This window comes from Syzygium oleosum, unplaced genomic scaffold, assembly GCF_021117445.2.
Source record: "Syzygium oleosum isolate NSW1041296 unplaced genomic scaffold, Sole_v2.1 Sole_v2.33, whole genome shotgun sequence".
NCBI classification, from domain to species: Eukaryota; Viridiplantae; Streptophyta; class Magnoliopsida; order Myrtales; family Myrtaceae; genus Syzygium; species Syzygium oleosum.
The window spans coordinates 643,634-667,572 of NW_026607517.1; the positions used below are offsets into that span (position 1 = coordinate 643,634).

The 23,939-nt window shown below is 39.1% G+C and overlaps 1 protein-coding gene across 1 annotated transcript; it reads right to left on the bottom strand.

Annotated features, from left to right (window-relative positions):
• Positions 1 to 4,449: 4,449 nt before the first annotated feature.
• Positions 4,450 to 8,959, bottom strand: LOC115690319 (serine carboxypeptidase-like 18). Its single transcript, XM_030616641.2, has 14 exons — positions 8,751 to 8,959; positions 8,443 to 8,588; positions 7,872 to 7,948; positions 7,667 to 7,789; positions 7,459 to 7,561; positions 7,314 to 7,351; positions 7,016 to 7,117; positions 6,806 to 6,892; positions 6,560 to 6,712; positions 6,345 to 6,416; positions 6,150 to 6,268; positions 5,912 to 6,025; positions 4,874 to 4,931; positions 4,450 to 4,754 (listed from the first exon to the last, which is right to left on the bottom strand). Exons 1-14 carry the CDS (start codon positions 8,867 to 8,869, stop codon positions 4,671 to 4,673), a joined length of 1,395 nt encoding a protein of 464 aa, XP_030472501.1. The 5' UTR covers positions 8,870 to 8,959; the 3' UTR covers positions 4,450 to 4,670.
• Between the last annotated feature and the right edge of the window lie 14,980 nt (positions 8,960 to 23,939).

Genomic DNA, 23,939 nt, shown 5'->3' on the forward strand with positions numbered 1-23,939 from the left:
CTTAATGAGCTGGTATACATAGATGTATATCCATCTTTAAAGTGAAAGAACACAAGATGTTTATCTGATTGGGTCCACATAAACATTTTTTGCACGATTGAAGTCAAATGTTAAATAGTATGAGTCTCATTGTCTTGTCCTTATCTTTATCATGTTTTTGCTTTGCCAGAATTCTCTTTCAAAATACCAATGTGGAAAGTATGTATGTTCATATGCGATTGAAACGCAATAAATTAAACAATGACGTTCAGTGATGGGCATACCTTTTATAAGCATTAATAATCTCAAACCTGCTCAAGGGCCTGCAATTAAATTCATTATAAACTATGGTGTAACATTATGCTACTAAGAATATAAGTCCTTCTTTACCGATAAGATTAGGCATCATTCCATTGATTACATTGTACAAGCAATAGTTGCACCAAAAGAATAGTTGCGCTCTAAAAAATTGACAAGGATTATCACTTACGGAAAGGTCCTACTTCAATCCAGCACTTCCAAGAAGATCCCATCTCCCTATCAAAATAAAAAAGACAAAGTCGAGATTTGTAATTTGTGGACGATATTGGCGACGTTGGTAGCTGAGAAAGTTAGTTGGATGTTATTTTGTCGCTTCTCATTTTCCCCTTGGCAGAAGACAAACCAAAATCCTATCTTTTCTGGACGAACTCTCCTATTCTTTCCATTTTCAGCCGATTCGAGTTAAATGAATACGAACAGTCAGATTTCGTAGGACTTGCTGTTTTCAATGGTCCAAAGTATCCCACTCACACAATAATCTCTCGTATCCGTAGTCCAGCTCTAGTCTTAACTCATGCGGTACCTATACTTGTCAATAAATACTTTGACTTGACTCCGGTGGGCTCCTAAGGTATCGTACACTTCTTCAATGAATTTTTTCATAATGGAGCATGTCTTATCTTCAATGAATCCGAATCGTCTGAACCCAGCTCACATCCACTCTCGAATGAGATGGGCCATCATGAGACCCGGGTAATCTAGCGTGCCGTGTGAGAGGACCCATATTTTACCGTTGGAGGAAGTAGGCCACACATGAGCCTATATAATCTAGTGGTCCATGATAGCTGGCCCATATGCTATGGGAGCAGACGACAATTTCTCCAGACTCATTATGTTTGCATTTCCACTTTTTACTACTGTAACATGAACTATGATGAATTTGGAAAATGAATCTTCAACATCGTCACATATATAGGCTTTGTCTTACATGCATTCATCATACAAAGTCAATCTCCACCAAGCGAAGAGCCTTGCCCTGACACCTGAGTGAAAATTTGTCATTTGCTCATATGCTTACTTACACTATATGTGAACTTTCATACTTTCAACGCTTTTCATTTGAAATAGACTCTTCATCTAAGCAAGTGGGGACTTGCCTTGAACTTTCGGCCATCCCAATGCTAGCTTTCACTTGAAAGCCCATTGAAAATGGTTGCCAAACACCCCAAATTTTTCCCAAAATATTTTTGGGTTATAAGGGGCTTTCAAAATACTTGATCAAATGCACTCTAACTCAAAAAAGCTACTTTTCAATTTAGACCAAATGTCGCAACAAGTGATACTTTGCTATATTTGTGCTAGTGTTGTCCTTATCTTGCAGTGCTTATGTAATGTTGCTATCTGGGCAACATGATTTTAGTTGTTTTCTCTAACGTTGTGACATTAAATTAAAGGGTCACACTGTTTCTACTTCCTCTATGCCTAAAACACTCCTTAACATAGTGTTTTGACAATATTGCCCTTTGTGGGTCCCACTTTTTAGCATCCCTTTGTCCTTTTTTTTTTTATGAATTTCTTATTTCTTTGGGTTAATACCATGAAAAACCCCAAATTAGTACACCCGTGATAAATTTACCCCGAACTATTTTTTTGACCACAAAAAACCCCAAACTGGTACACATGTGACAATTTTACCCCGAACTATTTTTTTTTACCATAAAAAACCCTATACTTATACACCTGTGACAATTTTATTCCGAACTAATTTTTTGACCACTAAAAACCCCAAACTGATACACTTGTGATAAATTTACCCTTCGTTAGTTTCCGTTAAATTTTACCGTCAAATGCTAAGTTTGATGACACGGGGTAGTTGACAAGTGTACCAATTTGGGGTTTTGCCCCTCTATTTGTCACAAGTTTACCAATTTGTGATTTTTCGTGATATTAATCCAATTTAACGGATACTAACGGAGGGTAAATTTATCACAAATGTACCAGTTTGGGGTTTTTAGTGGTCAAAAAATTAATTTGGGGTAAAATTATCACAGGTGTACTAGTTTGAGGTTTTTATTAGTCAAAAAATTAGTTCGAGATAACATTGTCACAAGTGTACCAATGTTGGGTTTTTAGTGGTCAAAAAAATAGTTTTAGGTAAACTTGTCACAAGTGTACCGATTTGGGGTTTTTTGTGGTCAAAAAATTAGTTCAGGGTAAAATTGTCACAGAAGTACCAATTTGAAATTTTTCGTGATATTAACCCTATTTCTTTTCTTGTGGATCCCACATCCATTTTCCTTAATCTTCTCCGTTCTCTCCGTTCTCTCTTTCTCTCTCTTTTTTTGGTCGAATTCCGTTCTTTCTCAAGAGGCAGAGAAATAGAGAATCAAGAAGGTCATGTCATTGTGCTCGCATATCCTAGGCAGGGCCACATCAACTCGCCACCGAGACGTCGACAAAGCCCTCTTCCTTCACCACACCCGTCTCTGCGGCTACTGATCTAATTCGCTCGACATCAATGTAATTCACGCTCTTTGCGAGGAAATTTAGCAAATTATTGAGTGGATATTTTCGAGAACTAGATGGGGAGAAAGGGAGGAAATTGATTGTCAGGCTCTAGGAGGTAATGAAATATCAAGAGGATTTGCTTGTGAGCAATGCTACTTTTGCGAATTTCATTGATTCCTTATGCATAGAAGGGTTTTTCGATGAAGTGTTTTAGATTATGTAGAGTATATCTCAAGGCAATCGCCCTCAGCCTCCCCATCACCCTTCCCATCTCCTCCTCATCGGCGTGAACTACTCCACCTTTGTCGAGCTCATCAAATGCAAAGTGCACAACCTCCTCATGCCTCGCCAGTATGCGCCACTCTATGCGAACAACATCCCTTTACTATCGTAAGACATGTGGCACAGAGCCTTCACGCAGACTACTCGAGGTGCTGTCATGAGTCATGAGGACCAGTTCAGTTGCCTCCACCTATACAAGCGTGGAAGTCTCCATTTATCTATCTTTTTATTGTTGTGAATGGTTACATAAAAGAACATACTAGGAAAGTGAACGTGAGACTCACAAGAAAAGAAATAGAAAATTAATAAAAGAAAAGATAATAAGACCAAAAAAAAATGTGACAACACTTTCTTAAAACATTAGCGGATGCTAAAAAGTGAGACCCACAAATGGTAATATAATTAGATTATTATGTTGAGAGTGCTTTAGCCAAAGAGAGAGTGGAAAAAGCACAACCCTTTTTTATTACTTTCTTAAGACACTTGGCGCAGATGTGGCACCCAGCATGCACTAAATCAATAAAAATCTTGAAACCTTTTTTTAAAGAAAGATAAAGATTAAGAAAAAAAAGAAAAGAAAAGAATAAGCGCTAAAATAATAGAAAAATTAAAAATTGAAAAGGAAAAAAAAAAAGCCATAGGCTGTTTTGCTTCGTCGGAGCCCCTCCTGCGACGTACTGTGCCAGGCCACTGATGGCGACTGGCAGAGGAATCGAAGGTGGCAGCAAGGTAGACGGGTGCTTGGGCTGGCTCGACTCACAGCCGTGCCGGAGCGTCGGGAGCATCCGATTGTTCAACATGCAGACAATTGCACGCATTCGTCCCATTTGTCGAAGTCTTTTTCGGAGCGGAGGTGATGGAGATCTGGATCTCGCGTTTGTTTTGTGCTTCCCCAGGCCAAAAGCGAGCAAAATCTCGCCGCCACGTAAAGCAGCGTACGAAAGAGTCGAGTTAATTTGAAATTGAACCGGGAAGGACGACGAAGCCAGAGCTGTTGAAGATGCGAAAACGAGAGTTTTCGAACTATAGATTAGAATTTTGATGGAGTGGCGAAATCGAGCGGAGCGCGAATGAGGAAGGTTTCGCAATGCACAACCTGGGGAAGTCAGGGCTTTCCTATTCTTCGATTCCATTACATGTGTGTTTTCTCTTTTTGAAATGAAATCCTCCGCCTGCATTTTGATTACCGCTCACTCGCTAGAAAACGGTGCTTTTTGGAGTTCTCAAGGTCAAAATGCCAGGCGCATCTCTGACCGGGAAGCTATCCTTGTCTTCTTCTTCTTTTGTCGGAAAAAGAAACTTCATTTCATTTCATGGAGATAAGGTAAAAGGACATCTCCAACAGGCTTCAAAACAAAGTACATCCAAAAGAGGTTGAGGTGAGCTTGAAACCCGGCTCCGAGAGAGAGTCTCACGAAATTGGGCTTTAACGACCCAGTCCGCAGCTTTATTTTTAGGTCTAACTGTTGTGACAGCCACGAGTCTAACTATATCTTGCATCCCTCGCTTAGAGCCAAAGCTCCCTCATAAAAAAAATCATCGGATAGTCTGATAGGAAAGATACATTCAGAATCACATTATCATCGGGTCACAAATTTGGAATTGGTCCGACTATTAACCTAACGACCAATGAAAGTTAGCTAGAGAGGGTAATAAGAGAACCATCTGTCAACCATTGCAAGACATTGTTTCGGTTTATACTCCGGAGCTGTGTGTCCCCCTCCCTGCACCACCCAAAAAGGGGACGAATAAAAAAAAAGGGATCATTGCGATTTTAGATAATCATTTTCGAGATGTATACAAGTGTCAAAACGGAGAATAATGGAGGGGAGTTGGGTCCTACCTTAATTGTTGTAAACGTCAAGTCGAACTTGCTATTTTCGGAATATAATATAGAATATCTGTCCGCAGAGATTAAAAAGAAAGTTAATAGATATAACATATTGAAATTCCTTAAGCACACGCGATGTGGGTACATGCAAGCAAAAGGAAAATTAGATCCAAGATATTTGGTGTGAAAGAAGATACGTAAAATGTTTGCAAAATAAATTCAAAAACTGTGCAAAAGAGCCAAAAATACTTTCTAACTTAAATTAGAATAAGAAAAATCAAAATGAGGACTCTATTACTAAAACGAGATAATATGTATTGCACTTTCAAACTCTTGTTGACCAATTAGCCATTTGAGGCTTTTGAGCAACAAAATGGCCATCGCTTCTTTATTAGGTAAGAATGTTATAGTCTATTGCACTTTCAACGGTTGACAAGTAGGTTAACTGATAACACCAGCTTTGAACAAAGCCCATTGACATGGGTCCTTTGAAGCCATGAACTGGGAGAGACCGGTTCCTAAACCCAAAAAAGGGCGAAGCCCGGACCCATCGATTCAGATTCTAGCAGCCACGTCTCCGAGTGTTAGGTGAAGAGAGGTGAAAAGTGGGCAACAAACCAATAGATATACCCACGTTCTTGAAAATGTCACGTTTCCGAAAATTGGGGAACCCCAAGGTATCAAAGTAAGTATAAATAGCCCAGAATCAAACATTTGAGGTAAGAGGAAGTACTTTACCATAGTGGGAGACAGTCAGAATGAGTTTATTTGAGTTTAGAAGTCTAATTGCGATTTGGCACAAACTTTTTCAGCTTGAGTGTGGTTCTCAACACAGACAAGAGATGGAATTTAATGAGCGAAGTTCATCAACAATAATATTTTTCGTATATGGTTAGACCAAGATGCACGTTGTTCACATCGGTATAAACATGTTCGTCATCAAGCGAAGTACAAAGCTAAACGTTCATGAGAAGATGACGATCAACTAAACAAAATTCGATAAAAAAAAAATTGTATAGCAATCTTAACGGATTAGGATGAAATTATTACCCGGCTACTTGACCTTCGACAAACCAAGGCGACCACGAACCTTCTAAAGTTAAATTGAGTGATCTTATCCAATCCAGTGTGGCCACGTACGGGATAGCGATGTCATGATCACCACTACAACAAGAGTAATTTTTGTGAACGAAAGTAAGAATTGCTGATTTACGTAAAAAATCAAAAACACAGCTTTAAAAAAAATTTAACCGGGATGAGAAACTTATTCACTTAGCCATCGTATTACCTGTAAACAAGGGCACGCAGGGTTTTCTGAGAGAGGTATTTATTATAAACTACGCTATCAAGAACGTCCTTTGTGTAAGATAGAGTATGGTTGCATCTATTCCACTCTTCCTTCGTGCCCTGGATGTCATTATCAATTAGCAATGTGAAACATATAAATGTCGGTGATTCCCGCGAAGAGAATGAATTTTCATACCTCTCGTACGTGAAGGGCTTCTTGGACGTTCTTATCGTTGGCCCAAATGTAAGAGTATATGTAGTTATAGGGCTGTTGATGAAGAAATTTAAGTGAAACAGCTCATCATCGAAATCCATATGTTCAATATCATATTTGTGTTACCCGTATAGATAGATAATATACTTTTAGATACTGTAAACGTGGAATTTTGAGGGAGTTAATTCAGGATGTACCCGACACCATGGCCTGGATTCGTGGGGCATCGAAACGACATCGACGGCATTCTCTTCGAGCATACTTCTGCTCCATTTTAGCCTTGTGTGGTTTGGAGATATGAGATTACATGATGGTTCCAATATTTGAGCCAAAAATATCTTCTCAAGGCACTAGAAGATTTCACAAGGAAACACATCTCGGTCATTTTATATGTTGCGTAAAAGAATACGAGAGAGGTGGATGGCTACAACAATAGGACTTACCAGTGACACCATTTCAAGGTCAATTAGGCAGGCGCTGTTGGTGGGATCTACATTCTGAAAATCTCCATTGCAATCCGTTTTCGTTGTCTTGAAAATATTGAATGCAAAAAGTAAAATCACGAAACGTCGATTCATGTGTAATTATCATTACAAACATATTACATTCCTTGATGATACAGAGCTCTTATCAGAGTTATGATGTAAGTTTACCTCATAAAGTTCATCAGATACGAGAGCCATCTTGTTAGCGTATGGAATTCTAAAACTCATGTCCTTCTCGTCACAATTCACCGGATTGCCTAGCGTATAACCCTGTTCATATAACCAGAACAATAACGCTTTACTTAACCTATACGGCTCAGTATTAATAGTCACATGAAGTGGGAAATGTTGAGGAAGTAGTAGAATGCAAGATTATTACAAGACATGAGAAGAGCACACTAAGCCTAACTTTATCTAATGTCGCAAAACATTACTATATAGTAAAAATTACAAGATTATTACGTACCACGATATTCATTTGCGGGACGTTTCCAGCTTCATTTCCTATACAGTAAACCGAACGGAGTTGTTTAAATTGATGAAGAGAAAAATGGCCTTCTTGAAAGCCAATGTGGCACAGAATAATGTGGGTAAAAACTTCAATTACGCACCATCGTATATATTTTTAACGATGATGGGGATAACAACGCCAGAGTAAGAATCGCCGGTGATGTAAAGCGGATTTGCGAGGAAATTGGGGTGAGATAGAAGCCACTGCATCAGCAAAAAGAGATAACAAATATAAGGAACTGTATCGGTCCATGTGATTAGGTACAAATGGCCATAAGGGGCATCTGATTATCTTGAGGTGAATGTTACCTTTCTTAAGAACTCGTACGCTTGTGCTGCCGAGGAAGTGTCACTAACATTGTATCCCGCCTCTGCCGTTGCATATGAAAATCCTGTACCCACGGGTGCATCCAAAAATATGACGTTGGCGACCTGTTGTACAAAAAAGACGACGGATTTTAGTCTCAATAAGTTGAACGGTATTAACGGTAGCCGAAAATAAAAGGCGATTCACCTTTGTCCAGGCATAAGGATTTGACTTTAAAATCGGTTTCGTTCCACTAGAACTTGAAAAATCAAACTGCAGCGGACCTGTGCGAAAACATGCAGTGACGTCAAGATCTTAGGTGATTAAAACCATTTCATCGGTTTTGCTTTCGACTGGCATATGGATATTTAGTTGATATGGAATGCACATCACAGAACACCATTGTTTAATTTATGACGTTGATGCTTTCTTTCGGAATTAACCCGATAATAGATGGATACACAGCATTTACATATCACATCATGAAAAGTTGCTACCAGCTGATTTAGATATTACAGGACTCATCAAAAAGGCAAAAGAGCCAGAGAACACAAACAAGTGGTGGGAGCTCAATGAATGACCACCTTAATCATTTTGACATATTATAATGTAGCATAACCTAGTGGTCTTTGAGAAAGAGAGAGGGAAAAGAAGGCTACCAAAGGCTACGTGTCACCGGAAAAGACAGTAGTAACGCAAGGAGGAAGAAGAAAAATGAAGAGGACGACACGACGACGACAATGGCTATGAGTTAAGAAATTAATGAGAGAGAATGTACCAATTTCGTAGAGGAGGCTTGACAAAGAGGAGCAACCGGGACCACCAGTGAGCCAAACCAACAACGGGTCCGCCTTGGGGCTCCTCTCGGACTCGATGAAGTAGTAGAATAGCTGCACTTCATCCAAGTCTCCTACCCCAACATATCTACACCATTTTTTGTTTCGACACCATTACAACAAATGTTAAAAGGGAAACGCGCATGTATACGTATACGTACAACTCTTGAAGATGAAGGAAAGATATAGCGAATCAAGTCATTTGCTACATTGCAATTGATCATAAAACAAAAAAAAAACACGAGCTGACCCGGTTTCGAGTTTGAAGGGAAGATCTTCGGGGAAACCCGGCAGGCTCTCGACGATGGCCGAATGTGATTGCACCACATTGGAGATCAACAGCAGCAATGGAAGTAGGAGATGCAACATCCTTGGCCCGTACAACCAAAGGAAAATGGTGAAGAAAAGAGAACTAGGCAAATTTGTGTAAGAGTCCTCCTTCCCTTTGTGTGGATTCCTGGGATTTTTTTATAGAGGCTTCGCGGCTTTCTAAATTGTCCATCCACTGGTCAAAAGCCACGTGCACTTAAACCTAATTCAGACAGCGACATGTTAGGGATCGGAAGCACAACTACTTCGTCTATCGAATTGATACACAAATTAATGCCACGTACTAGAATTGGGCGCTCAAATTTGTGGTCCATATATTCAAACGAGGCATAAAAAGATTGATTTACAAAAGGATTCATAAAACGATACGACAAATTCTAATTTGATATTTTATGGGCCATTTGAGAAATATGTTCGAATTTTGTAGAAGAAGTTCGTCAGCCAATCTTAAATGTTGGGTACCAAACCATTGAAGCCCACAATATAATATAAAAGTCTGTCACGTGAGCTTACTTTTGCACGCTATCTATACTATTATATAAAACAAAGTGGGACCACCTGTAGTAGGTAAGTCATTTATTATTTTTTTCCAAAATGTCCTGAATTACTTACTTTACAGCTACTGAATTCATGGGCAAATGCGCTAGTAAATAATTCTGTAGAATGTCTCGCAAAATTCGCAATATATAATTGATTATCATCGATTGGACATTAATCGTTCGCCCTATTCCGATTCTTATGCGGGCTCTTTCTTTCTCTTTCCTAAATAGATCGAGCAGTATATCACCCAAGGGAGTGTTGCTCGAAAGCTAGAGAGTGAAGCGGAGGAGCGCAGCGAAAGTAGGGTTAAAATCATTGAGTCGCTCACAACCACAACTTGAGGGAAAAGTGCCAAAAAAGCCTTAAACCTTTGCATTTGTGCCAATTTAGTCTTAAACCTTTTGCATTTGTGCCAATTCAGTCCTAAACCTTTTGTATTGATGTCAATTCAGTCCTTCGACACGTGAATAGCTATTACCCGGAAGGACTAAATTAGCACAAATGCAAAAGATTTAGAACTGAATTGATACCAATGAAATAGGTTTAGGACTGAATTGGCACAAAAAAAAGGTTTATGACTGAATTGGCATCAATACAAAAGGTTTAGAACTAAATTGGCACAAAAAAAAAGTTTAGGACTAAATTGGCGCAAATACAAAAGGTTTATAAGTTTTTTGACACTTTTCGTCACAACTTGACAAGAAGCAACACGTAACACCCTTATTTTTCTTTTAGAGCGTACCTCAGTGTCAAAGTGGCCCCGGAAACACTTTTGAAATCTTTCGAATCTCATTTTCTGGGTGGCCAAAAACGTATCCCTTCGCATCCCTAAAAAAAACAAAGAGTATACTTCCTTACTGGCCACGCTACGCTCCAAGCAACGGTTAGCTACAGTTCGTTTCCGATTCCTAGTCAAGAAGAGAGAATCTGCAGCATCTCAGACATATGAAAGGACTCTACAATTCTGATCCGATCAAGGCACAGGAGAAATGTGAGGGATTGTAGATTGGTGGGTCTTTCGAAATTTAAAAGTGAAAACCATAGATATAATAGTACCCATCGAAGTCAAGTACCTGTGAAAGTCCATCTAACTTTCCATTTGGTAATCTTCTTTTCTCAATGAATGAATCCGTGCGAAGTTCTCCTTTAGCTACATGCCTCATATTTGGGGAAATCTTCTTCTTTTTTTGGTAGGTAGTAGTTCGCGCACGCATGGTCCAAGGAGCCACATCTGATTATAGCGAAGTACTGTAGCGAGAAGATAACAAGAGATGCTATGGTCACGGGCAATAGTAAGATTATGGGATTTGACTAGTTTCAGCATGTACTAGAGGACACTGTATCTAACTTTCCAAGAAGTGCCGGTACTGTAAATGAGAGTAGATTTTGAATGGAAGTTCGAATTCAAGCACGAGAGAAAATTGATTTGGACCCACGTGGATTATATCGTGAATTGGAGAGCGAAAGAGCTAATGCGGGTTTGACCCTACTTTGGAGCGTTTTTCTCAGGATTAGAACAACTCTAGAACTAACTAAATTAGTTAGCATGACCAAAAAAGTAAAAATGGAACTGGGACGACCTCATGGGATGCGCATTGTACTTACAACCGGTCGTAAGTATGGAGATCAACACCATGGCGGGATAGATTCGGCTTCCCATATCGTTACGTGCAAACAATGGCGTGTTTGAGCATCTGCTCGTGTTTTTGCTTATGTCTTATTAAGGTGTTTGAGGTGTGTGATTTTTCACAATATGCCCATGAAAGTTGATTAACATCAATGTGCCAAATCTGCGATCTGTCAGTACTTGATGATCAAGAGTAGTTTTAGGCTCCGTTCGTTTGGCGGAAAATATTCTCCTTTTGGAAAATATTTTCCCGGAAGTCATTTTCCTGGAAAATGTTTTCCCGGAACATAATTTTCCGGTGTTCGGCGACCAATATGAAAAAGTTTCGGAAAATATTTTTCGCCGGCGACCGGCGGGGGCCGGCGGAGGCGGCCGGCGACCGGCGGCGGCGGCGGCCGGCAACCTTAGTGAAGAAGAAGAAGCTTCGGAAAATGAGAAAAGATTTATATTATTTTCCCACTGAGAAAAGGTTTTCCGCCCCCCGAACACCGGAAAATATTTTCCGGGAGAATATTTTCCGCCAAACGAACGGAGCCTTAATAATAGGATCAGAATCAAAGTCGAACTTTCACTTTGGGTATGAATTGCACCATGTACAGGACAAGATTTATATAGAAACAAGACGGACGAGGAGTCGTGTTATCAGAATGGCATAAGATGATTAATTTTTTCGGTTAAATTTTCGTTTGATCAAATGGATTTATCTTTTCTGTTTCGCTTAGTCTCTTTCTGGGTCCCATATACAATGACTTAGAGATTACAAGATATAAATGCGCGAGTCGCACTTTAAGAATAATCTGAACTTGGAAAAGCGTTCCATCGAGTGGAGATAAATGACAATCGTTTTGATTTGCGATGCGAAGAACAGATAATGTCGGGAGTAGATACACCTGATCCCAACATGTGGGAGGGGTTTGAAAGATTGGTAGCGTCTTGACTTGTGAAATTTAGGTCTCGAAACACGTGAATAATGCTAACTTAAATCAAATGGGCTCCCCAATCAGAAAATAAAAATGACTTAAAAGAAAAGTTGGTCTGGACGAGTGGACAGAAATGTCACGGACAGGACATGCATTGATAGGTGTCCTGACAATTTGACACGGATGCTCATTGCGTGTTCATGTCATAGACGAGCCCCATGCTTATTCACGACTGGCCCTAGAATTATCTCGACAATCTCGTCGATAAGTTGTAACACGTGAGCCGAAGCCTGAGTGGATTGGTCGAACGTGAAATGGTGCGAGAAATCGAACGTGTTTTTTTATTTCTCCCGCACAATATTACGGTCACATGGTTCATTTGAAGCACTAACGTGATCAGAGTGACATCCAGCAGAACACTCCTTACATGAATTGCAGCTTACTAGTGTCACTTTGGGAGCTTCACCAAGAGTGGATGAGAACTAGAGAGGGTAATGAGCGAACCATCTGTGAATCATGGCTACAGTCTCTTCGGGCTTGTATTCTGCAGCTGTACGACCGGCTCCCTGTACAGAAACACGTTGAGCGTGAGAAAGTTTTCGGCAACGAATTAAAGTCGATGTAATATCTTTACCAAACATCGCATGCTAATAATTATGTACCGTGACAGTTGCATATGTCAACTCATAGTTGTCGTGCTCATACTGGAGGGTGTGCCTTCTAGTCAAAATCAGCAATGCAAATATTGGGTGAGCTTTGATCAAGAATAGCAGAAATCATGCATACACTGCCTAATTCCAAAAAAAAAAACCAATTTTAGATTGAGAGATAATTCTAACCCAAACTTTTTTTTGTCCAGTAAAAAAGCACAAATTTTAGGTCGAGTGACAATTCTAGCCCCAACTTTTTTTTGTCCCGTAAAAAATCACCAACTTTCACTTAAATTCCAAATCTGGTCCCTATTGACTTAGAACTATTGATTATTCAACTTGACTATTGTTGACACTTAAATTTTGATTATCAGATTTAATTCTTTATCGCATAAGAAAATGAGAGGTTAGTACGACCCCTAGACAAAAATCTGGCATAATGCATTTTAGTATCAATGACATTATCTGTTTGCATCAAGCATCTTTTAGGAAGCCTAAGGTGAGCTCAATAGATGACGCGATAAAGGATTGGTGATTGGAAAGGGAGAGGTGAGCTTCAAATATGATATTCGTATCTCCACAGATCATATGCACGTAGGACAGGAATTCCACATGCCCGGCTACTCCGTGTCTATTTCGATTCGGATAAGGACTTCGGATTCAAAAGAACATGTGACTTGGTGAGTGTAGGTTCGGCCGTGGAAGTATTTGGTGAAGAAGTGGAGGGAACATTCAAAAATGGAGATAAAAGTGGGATAAATCTAAACAAAAAGATGTGTTTTCTGGTCTTAGCCACAAGAAGCATAGATAATGCTTGCCCCTCCTCTTGGACGCCACTCTTCACGCCATGCAGAGAGGGCTGTCAATTGGGTACACTCTCTCTCGCATGGTGGAGTTTAGTTCTTCGGGTTGTTATGAAGATATTGATATCTTTCATTATTGAATAACCACGTTATCTATTGGCTTTGAATCTTGGTCATACATCCGATCCCGCGCGTAAGAGATAATTACCAAAACCGGTCAAACTCTCGAGGATAATTTCCAAATCCATTCGAACTCTAATCAGTCTATCATTGATCCTGATTTGAACTAGAGTTATGAAGGCTATAAATACCTCCTTGGCCGATCAATCACGGGGGGCATTCGCAGCTGAGACACGAACAAAGAGAGAGATCGTGAGTGGGAGCCGAGAGAGAGATTGTGACTGCCCTTGAAGGCTAAAGATGGTGACGAAGTGGTGAAGTTTGTAGTCTTCTTGGAGAGTGTAGTTTGACAATTAGGTCAGACATCCACTCACAATCAAGTTAATCAAAGCCAAGTCCTTCCCAGCCACAATACGAAGGAAAAGACAAAAGGAGGCTACGTACTCAACGCAAGAGTCGCTAGAGACCTAGGCAACTGAGCCTTTCTCCGAACTGCACCCACGACAATCCAGGAGTTAGCATTCCGTGAGTTCGTCACCACCGCTGCAGCTTGGCGAGTTTCCCCGGTTCCTGTGGCGTTCCAGCAGTACCTTCACACAGCCACGTCCCACCACTCCTCGCCGTTGTTGCTGCCACGAGTGGACAACGCCAGCTGCTGCCCTTCACTCAACCGAGTCATGAAATAACCTTGTTGTGTGGTTCCCCGACGGCGTTGCTGAATTGACGAAGCAAACCGAGCCGAGCCGTGATTCGCGTTGCGCCTTCGGCCGTGATCTACTCTTGACGACCAGCATCAATTGCGGGCCCTACGTTGCTTGTTCTTGCTTTCGTTTTGCAAGTGTTGTCGTCGTTGTCGAAGTCCTCACCGTAACGAGGAATCATACCGAGAAGCCAACACAAAGTATCCACGCAAATCACACCAAGGAGCCCACGACCACACCGTCAAGCCCTAGCTGCAAAACGTCGTCGTTGCCGACCACGCTGTCCCGATCCGCAATCCCGAATAACTCGAGTTTGAATTGGAAACGTTATCCGCAAAATAGGTAATAATCTTTATCCTATTTGATTTGAATATTTAATTTCTAATCACGGATTGATTTTATTGAGATCCTAGGCGTTATCCAATTAGGGTGTTATCGATATGAGTTGATTTAATTACTAATTTCATCCGTAAAGATATCGGATCATTTTTTAAAATTATTTCAACTTAATATTGGATAATTGTTGTGCCTAAATATTGCAATAATATTTAATTTAACCCGTGAGACAATGGGTTATTTTTTAGATTATCGTAATCTTCAATTTGAAATCTTCGTGATTGCATGTGCGGATTAGGTAAGTCTTTATCTTTGGTTTGGATAACTTGCTTGTTTTTTTATAAAAAAAAATACAAAAAGATTCCTTGCTATCTTTAATAAGATTGTTAGATAAAATTGCTTATTTAAATAATATTGCATATTAGGGTAAATTCTAGAATAAATTAGAATAGGTTTTAGATATGATTTTCATTAATGGATGGGATTTTAGATAATGTTTGCATGTTTAAAATAGTTTTTCTAAGACGGGATAGGGTTTAGTTCCAATTAAACCCTAAACTAGATTAGATAACTATTTTTTTTTAGATAGTTCAATTAAGGTATTTATTAATTCCGAATTTTAATAAAAATACCAAAAATATCATATGCATGTCATATAGTTTGCATGTTAGGAAATTGCATGTCATGTAGACTAGACTTTATTTCAAGATAAAAGAAAATCCAAAAAATATTTGATTGTTTTGGTGCGTCCAATTTCTTTCTTGCAATTTGCTTGCTTTGTTATTTGAGTGTTAATTTCATTGATTGCACACCCACATCACCTCTTGCATGTTAGTGGATAAGTTAAAATCAATTCAAGCTGCCTGTTAAAATATTTTTGAAAAAAGAGAAAAGGTACCGAAAAGGCATTAGGTTAATCTAGTGTAACCAAGTCCCCGAATCCTGGTTCGTAAGAGCAAAGTAGAACTCCCAATACTTAACTTGGGTTTCTAATCGACCCACCAAAAATAGATTAGTGACGACTCCTAATTGAAATGATCTTGCATGTTAAAACTCAAACCTTAAGTTACGAATTGGTATGGGCTTGGGAGAGCCATAGCTAGGTTTACGCTTAGTAATCCATTAACTGAACCTTAGGTGGTGCACCCGAGGGTAGGTTGCAAAAACTATTACACCTCAGCAATAAATCCACGTGGCTTGCTGACTGGATTTAAAGCAATATTCATTGTCTTATTCTCTGATCCACAGCTTGAAGAATAATGGTGAAACTATTTGTCTCCTTCACTTCACTGGCAAATAAAAAATATTTCTAAATTGAATCTCTCTTACCAGACTCCGTCGTAATTTGAAGCTGTAAACCACCGCCTGTCAACAGACACCGTAGACGAGATCTGCCAAGCTCACCACCATAATCTTTTTTCTCAAACAAGGGTGACTTCAGACAGAAAGTCAACGGGGGGCCAGATTTGGGATTACGGTGAAAATTGGTGATTTTTTATGAGACAAAAAAAGTTGAGGCCAGAATTGTCACTCGACCTAAAATTTGTGCTTTTTTTTGGAATTAACCCTGCATATACTTATGTTTGCAGAATCCAACCTTAAAAAGAAAAACATACGTGCAGCGACTTGACCTTTAAAGTTTCGATCCATGCCATTTTGCCGATATATGGAATAACCATGTCGTGATCAACTTTGCTTATTGCAGTAATAACTAATTCGGCTTACTTTACATAATTTCGATATCTTATTACGTGAATTGTAATATTATGTTTTCCTTAATCCTGGTACCTAGAGGTAAGGGCTCGGAGTTTTTTCTAGGTTAATTTTTATGAAAATCGGTGGATTTCGTGAGCGTCAGATGAGCTCTCATTGCACCTTATCCACTCTGCTTTAGTCCCATGGCCGTGCGAGCAGGAGTGAGCAAGATGTGACCAAGAAACAATGGGATCGGCAACATAGATTAATTCTGACAATCAACAATGCAATACCTCTCGTACGTGGAGAGCCTTTTTAACTGTCTCGTCATTAGCCCATACATAGCGGTAGAGGTAATCATAATTCTGCACAGCGAAAATTGCTTCACTTGAAACAGTTGTCAATTCATTTAAATGAATGCAATGTAGAAGAGGGCCAATATATTTACTCGGCACCACGGTTCCGGTTGCCATCCCCGGGAATTCGTCGATCCCATCTCAGGAAATTCGGTGGTGGAGTCCATGTACTGCACATTGGTTCCAATACGTGGGGATTGCATTTCTTCTTAACACGCTAGGATAATGAACTAAACGCTAAATTGGGTCTCGAGTTTGAATTGTGTATGGAACTCACCTCATCGGAAGATTTTGATTTGTTCAAAATCTAATGTGTCTCCAAATTTGATTGTGAAAAGCTTTGTCACTAAATAAGGGGCACACTCCTACAGTGGACACTAAAGGCGTGTTTGGCAAGTTGCCAAATAGTAACAATTTCTATTCTTTTGTTCTTAGAATCAGTTTTGAAATAAAAATCCGTTTGATAAATTTTTTGTTCCCGAGCACAAATTTGTAAAAATTTGTTCCCAAAATAAGTTTTTGAACAGAATCAAGAAGCCAAAAAAAATTGCTTCTTAATTCTGGAAACAAAAATCGGAAATGGAAAAGAATCTTCTTCTTCTTCTTCCTGGCCTATTGCTGGCGAGGACGGCCCTCGCCCAGGCGGCGAGGGTCCAGGGCGGCCTGGGCAAGGGTCGCTAGCTGCCCTCGCCAGATCCGACGAGGGTGGCCCTCGCCCAGGCCGCAAGCCGCCCTCGCCGGATCTGGCGAGGGCGGCGATAAGGGTCCAGCCCTTGCCGGAGCTGGCGAGGGCCGCAACACCCTCGCCGGCCCTAGCCTATGGCCGCCGGCGACCTGGCCATGGCCAAAGAAGGGGAAGGGAAGAAAAGAAATAAAGAAATAAAGAAATATTAAACTATTTAAAATATTATTAATAAAAAAAATTTGTGCAGTTATCAAACGCCTTCAAATGCTTAGAAATTATTTTCGGGCATAGAATCAAAAAGAATCATTTCTAAGTAGAATCAGTTTTCGGAAACAGAATAGTTGTGATACTCACACTAATTACCTATTAGGCTATTACCATGAGGCCTTATAAGGAGGACAGCAAGTGGGGCCAAGACACGGACTCTCTAATGTGGGCGTTGCTTCCTATAAAGCCCTAGAGTGGAGGTCTCACATAAAAGGAGCTTTTTGAGAGACAAGCCGCACACACATAACAAGACAACTTAGACAAGCCTACGGTATCAGCTCGCGGGAAAAAGAGAAGAAGCCGACCAGAGGAGCTCTAGAAAACATTCGAGCATGTAAATAATTATAAATTTTATTTCTCTAATTATTAGTGAATGAGTCGCTATAGATATTGATATTCGAACCGACTTGCATAAATTTTTTATGTTCTCTTTATTATTCCTCATTTATTTCTCTGATAATTGACTTAATTGCAAGATCCCAATTAATTGTCCCGTTAATATTACAACACTAACAAATCACTAATGATGGTTTAGATGGTAATCTTACATAGATGCATCAATGTAATCATATTTACCTTGACAGCAGATTGAAGATCCACTCCACAGATCACGTTTTCGAATTTCGGGATCCACGTGCATGTATTCGCCTTTATAGTTGTTTTTCGCTTACTTGAATTTCATTTGGTATTCAAATGCTTCTTCAGCAGCCATTGCAAGTCAAGGGGAACCAACAAAGACATTGGATGGAAAATCAAATAAAAACTCACTGGAATTCACCTCATAGAGTTCGTCCAATATAAGTGCATTTCAATGCGCGAATGCGACCCTCGAATTCAAGTCGTAGAGTACATCCGTCGCAAGTACCAGGCGTAGATGAACCCACGTGGGAGGAAGTAGAGTTAGTCAAAGAGTGCATAAGGCTCTTGACCACTTTACCGGATCTAAGCTTGGTCCATTGCTCTAGATCTCAAAACAAAGTAGCGGATTGGTCGTCAAAGACCAACTCGACAACACTCTTCCTATGAGCTGGGACTCTATTCTCCCATCTCCTCTTTTGGATTTATTACGTGCGGAAGCAACCCTTTGAAATGAAATGAGTTTTTCCCGTCCAAAAAAAGAAAGTACATCCGTCAAGGGATTGCCAAGCACATATCCCTAGATTCGTGAAGCAAAAACGTCATTTGAGAATCATGAAACTTTCTAGTCTGACATGTTTTATTTTGGTAAATGCACGTCTACCTTGATAATGAATGGTAGAAGATGTCCAACTTCATTACCTAGAAAAATTTGAGACATCACATCATTAGGGAAACAAGGATAAGATTCAGGCAAAACCAATACTCATTTTTGTTAGCGGGTGAAGCCAAAACTTTTTAGGGCTTTTTTGTCTTTTCTCTTCTTTCTACTGTTAGGTATTGACACATAATTTTCAGCCAACACGTATATATAATGATAAAAATTTGATATTAGAGTTTTTAATTGCGACATGGCTCATTTCTCATCCAAAAAGAGTTGTTTTAGTGTTTTTAGTCAAATTTTTAGTTCCATCGTGTTTTATTTAAGTCAAGACATTGATTTGGCCCATAAACTTGAAAAGTGTTAAGAGCGAACTTTTTGGTCAAATTACTCAAGTCAACCACTAAATTTTTAAAATAAAATGAAAAATCATCAAATCATTTCCTTTTACCTTAATTTGACTTATGCATTGTCAAATTTACAAAAATTGATTAGAAATCGACTTTTCCCCAATTTGAAAATTTTGATGGCTAATTGGCCAAAATCAAAATTAGTTCATTTCTAGTTGTCTTTTGAGATAGTTTCTTTCACAACATTTTATCTATAGGTTGCAGCTATTCCAATTGTCAAGACAATTTTGAGATTACAAGTCATAGGTAAATTTCCCCAATTTTGACCCAATTAGGGGTTCCGAATCAATACTTCATGATTAGTGTAAAATAGGGGTGTGCAACCGGACTGGATTTACCTAGGAATCGGATCGGACCACCGAAAAAATAGGTCCGGGAATCAGTTCCATTTTTTGGGAACCAATTGAAATTGGTCCGGTTCCCGGTTCCAAGTGAAGACCCACCCGAACTGGTTTTGGAACCGGTTTTAGCTTGTGTCAAAAAAAAATCGTAGATCATACAATTACTATATTTTGGATTATGCTTTTGGTGGATAGTAATTTTTATTGCTCATCTTAGGGATTGTTGCTTTTGGCGAATAGTGATTTGTATTATTCATCTTTTACTTTGAATCGTTTTATTACTGTTCATATTTTTTGCTGGAAAAAATGAAACCAAAAAAAGGAACAAAAAAAAAAAATAGGTTCTCAGGTAGACCCTAAAATCGGACTGGAAAACAGGGTAGGTTTCAAAACAGGTTCCAAGACAAACATGGCAGGTTCCAGGTTCCATAAATCGAGAATCGATTATAACAGGGTAAGTTTCAGGTTCCAGGTCTAGAACCTACCCACCCTGGAACTGATTACCCCTAGTACAAAATAGTCAAAATTGGACAAAGTTGGTTGGATGGAAATCAATTCCAATGTCAATTTTGACAAAATCACTTCCATTGGGCTTAATTTGACTAAATTATTTAACATGCATTAGAAAAATCTATGACGGAATGCCTTAATTGACTCAATTCAATTTGATCCATTCTAGACTATAATCCAGTTTGATCAATTATATTCTAATTTGGCCCATTGAACTTCAATTGTGTACAAGAAATAGGGGGAATTAAGTCATTTCACGTCAAATTAATCAAACCATCAATTGATGGAACTGAAAAACATGAACAAGAATTCACCAAGTTAGGTGAGGCCCCTTCGAGAGGCCCTTCTGGTAATTATCGACATGTGAAGGACTTAATGATGAGAACGGAGTTTGGTCATTTGTAAACATAATTATTGACAACTTGAAAAATCAATAACTTGATGAATCAACAGCTTGAAGGAATCGAGGAAAAGTAGAGTCGACAATCTCGAATACTACCGTCAAAGAAGCAACCGTCAACATAGTGAAATAAAGCAACCGTAAAAATAGTGAAGTCGAAGAAAACGGTAGTTGAGTCAATGTAATCATTAGGTTACCATTTGTGTTTGTAACCTTCGTTAATAAGCGTCGATTGCAGGCTTTAAATAGCCACATCGAACTCTTCGAAGTGCCCCCCCCCCGGGCACAAATAAACAAACATATTATCTTTCGATTCCTGCATAGTAGTTATAATTTCCAAACTTGTGTCGTCAATTTAAATCAAGCGTGTTTCTTAGTTATAGTTTCCAGATTCACGTCGTCGACTAAATTCTAGCGTGTATCTTTGCTGTATATCTCGGGTACCTCGTCGTCTTTTAAATTCTAGTGTTAAATCTTTACGTTCTCAGGCTTTATCATCGATTATATTCCAGCATAATTTGTGTACGTTTGGTTCCGTTTGGAGTTATTACATTCTCAAGCTTAATCGTCAATTAACTTATGGAATAATTTGTGCACGTTCCGTTTCACTTGAAGTGAAATCACCGATTCTCTTCTCTACCTGTGATATTTTCTGTTCGGAGTCGCCACAAAACTTGTCTCCTTAAATAAAATTGAAGAACAATTTTCGATTAAGATATCTTGTCGCATATTCAAACTCCGACGAAACACACCCAAAATAGATAAACATGGTCTTTCCGAATTCCTTAATCAGTATACATTGGGGATGAGCATAGTTCTAGGATAGAACCTGGAACCAGAGAATCGGACCGGTGGGAATCTGTTCGATTCCAAGTTTTAAAGTATGAATAGTAGGTTTCAGGTTTCAAAAATTAATAAACCTCTTTCGACCGGTAGGTTACAAGTTTTAGGTCGATGGAACTTAGAACTTGTAACAAGTTTTTGAGTTTTTCTTTGTCTATATATTCGTGCAATCATGTGATATTCCATGACGTCCGATGATGAGTATATAATTTGGAACCACTAATCTGAAGTTCTATTTTATGACTGAGACTTTTACTTTGTTAATCTTTCATATTCTTCGCCAGTCCAAATATAAGTTGTGGTCAGTGAATTACAGTAAATGGTGGTCATTAAAAGTGATGATTCACTGCAATAGTTCAATTAATAATACAGGTGGAACCTAGGTAAACCCTGGAACCTATAACAATGGAGGTTCCAGGTCTAGAATATATAGAGTAGGTTCCAAATTACAAAAAATATGCGAACTTATATGAACCCCGGAACCGTTTACCCTTAGTATATATGCTGCTCATTTTCACGTACATAGTTGGGAACATTTCCTCCTCAATCTTTATCATTTCTTTTGTTTTGTTTCATTCTCTCTTTTCTTGATTTCCCTTGGGTCACCACTTTGATGTGTCGTTTTTTTCCTAATTACAACTCCTTAAAACTAACTTTTGCAAGCCAATTTCACGTGTACGTAGGCAACATTGCTCGAGCAGTGAATAATATAATAGTTCTCATGGCGTTCGACTCCAACCTTGAAGTCTCTAGTGGAGGTTTCTCCTTTCTTTTGCTAGTTCATTATATAACATTGATACTTCGTGAGAGAATTACCCAAAAAGTCCTAAATTTACTTTACGGATGCCAACTCAGTCCTAAATTTTTCAATTTGATCAATTTCGTCCTAAACATTTTAACGATTTGCCAATATAGTCATTCCCGTCAATTTTGATTGGAAATCATTGACGTGGACATCGGCTGTCCTACGCAGCACGGCCAGTGCTGATGTAGACAATTTTATGCATTTTTTAATTTTCTTGAATTTTTTATTTTTATTTTCTTTCTTCGAGGATGACACTGACCCTCGCCTATTCCAAAAATCAAAGCCCAAACCTGTTTCATATTTTATGGACGGCTTGGATCGAACTTTCACCACTACCTTTACACCCTCGTTCGTAAGCCAACCCTTGAGTTCCCTCACTAACTCAACGAGCCGGTCCATGGACCTATCCGTCTTCAAAGGCAACAATTTAAGGTGAATAATTACTTAAAATGATTCTCGGATCAAGTCGGATATGGATCGGATAGCTAGATTTGTAAAGCATAAAATGGGTTGGGATGGATTAAATGGATTAATTTAGGTCGGACCATTTTGAATCCGACCCATCCGTTTGACGGCCATACATGTGAGGCACATTGACAAAACTCCTCTATTACCGATGTGTGCATATAATATCCCGTATTAAAGTCCCGACTCAAAATCTCTTTTGCAAGAGCCTAAAAAGAACCAAAACCTTCAAATTTAGTCAACCCACAACACATCCCCAACTCCTCAGTACACTTGACAAAATGGATCATAGACTTATTTCGTAACCCATATTTGATAGGTTGAGTTGTTACACAAGTTAATTATATTTAGCAAATGGGTCATAAATGGATTTAGAATGGTAATGCCTAAAATAATATGGGTGTTAAATGGGTGCGCAACTTTTAGATCAAACACACCTCTATGACTCTTTCTTTACTTTCTCTTGCCCTCACTCGATTTTGTGCTCACTCATTCCATACTCTCACCTTAGTTTGTATATGAGTTTTCCTAAATTTGGTTAAATATAGATGTGTTTTAGCAATGTGGGTCGGGTCGAATATGACTCACTAAATTTGTATTAAATGGAATGGGTCAAAACGGATTGAATGAGTCAATTTGGGTCAGACCATTTTTAACTCGATCCGACCTGACAGTTTGAGAGGTCTACTCATCAAACATCATTTCTCTCTCTTCTTCTTCCTTTGATTTCTTCTTTTCTCTTTCTTTTCTAGTCCTGCAGAAATGCTACTCAATGACCCTCCAAATGTAGATAAGCATTTGTCATAACTCCCTCTTTAGGTCGGCTGGGTTCAAGTTGGGCTGAGGGGGAGAGCCGGACTTGGATTTGAGTCTGACCTCACATCCAAGGGAGAGCCCCAGCTAGTATTTATTATCAATTATTCTTTACCATGTTATCTTGCCTTGCCTTGATGATACTGTTTTTTTCTTGTGTTATGTGTACATCGGGGTGATCAAACACCTAATAAATGTTTCGCATGTATCCTGACAGCAGCGTCTGTAGCTAAACCTCACCCTTAACTATATGTTTTCTCACTCTAACACTTATGAGTACACCGGATCGCAATAAATTCTTGCACGAGAAGTACATTGTTGGATACACTAACACTTATGTTGACCCATTAAAATCACAAAAGATGTTAAGATTGAATTAACGCGGGCTCAATTCCCCAAAAGAAGTACTTCGAGAGTTGCATTCATATAATCTCGAGTGTCGCACATTCATTATTGTTAAATTAAGTACCTCTTTTTAGTTTTTTACTTATCTTGGTGCTTGGCTAAGTAAATAGACTCCCCACATTAGGCATGTGGGATTTCTTCGGTTATTAACCTCCGGAATATAAGGAAAGTCAGCTGCTT

Excerpts from the sequence above, each read along its gene's own strand:
- LOC115690319 (XM_030616641.2), bottom strand. The coding sequence starts at position 8,869 with ATGTTGCATCTCCTACTTCCATTGCTGCTGTTGATCTCCAATGTGGTG. Across the intron at positions 6,417-6,559 it reads AATCCAGGCCATGGTGTCGG|CCCTATAACTACATATACTC; the intron begins GTACATCCTGAA and ends CTTCATCAACAG. Across the intron at positions 6,026-6,149 it reads CTGCGTGCCCTTGTTTACAG|TGGTGATCATGACATCGCTA; the intron begins GTAATACGATGG and ends CTCTTGTTGTAG.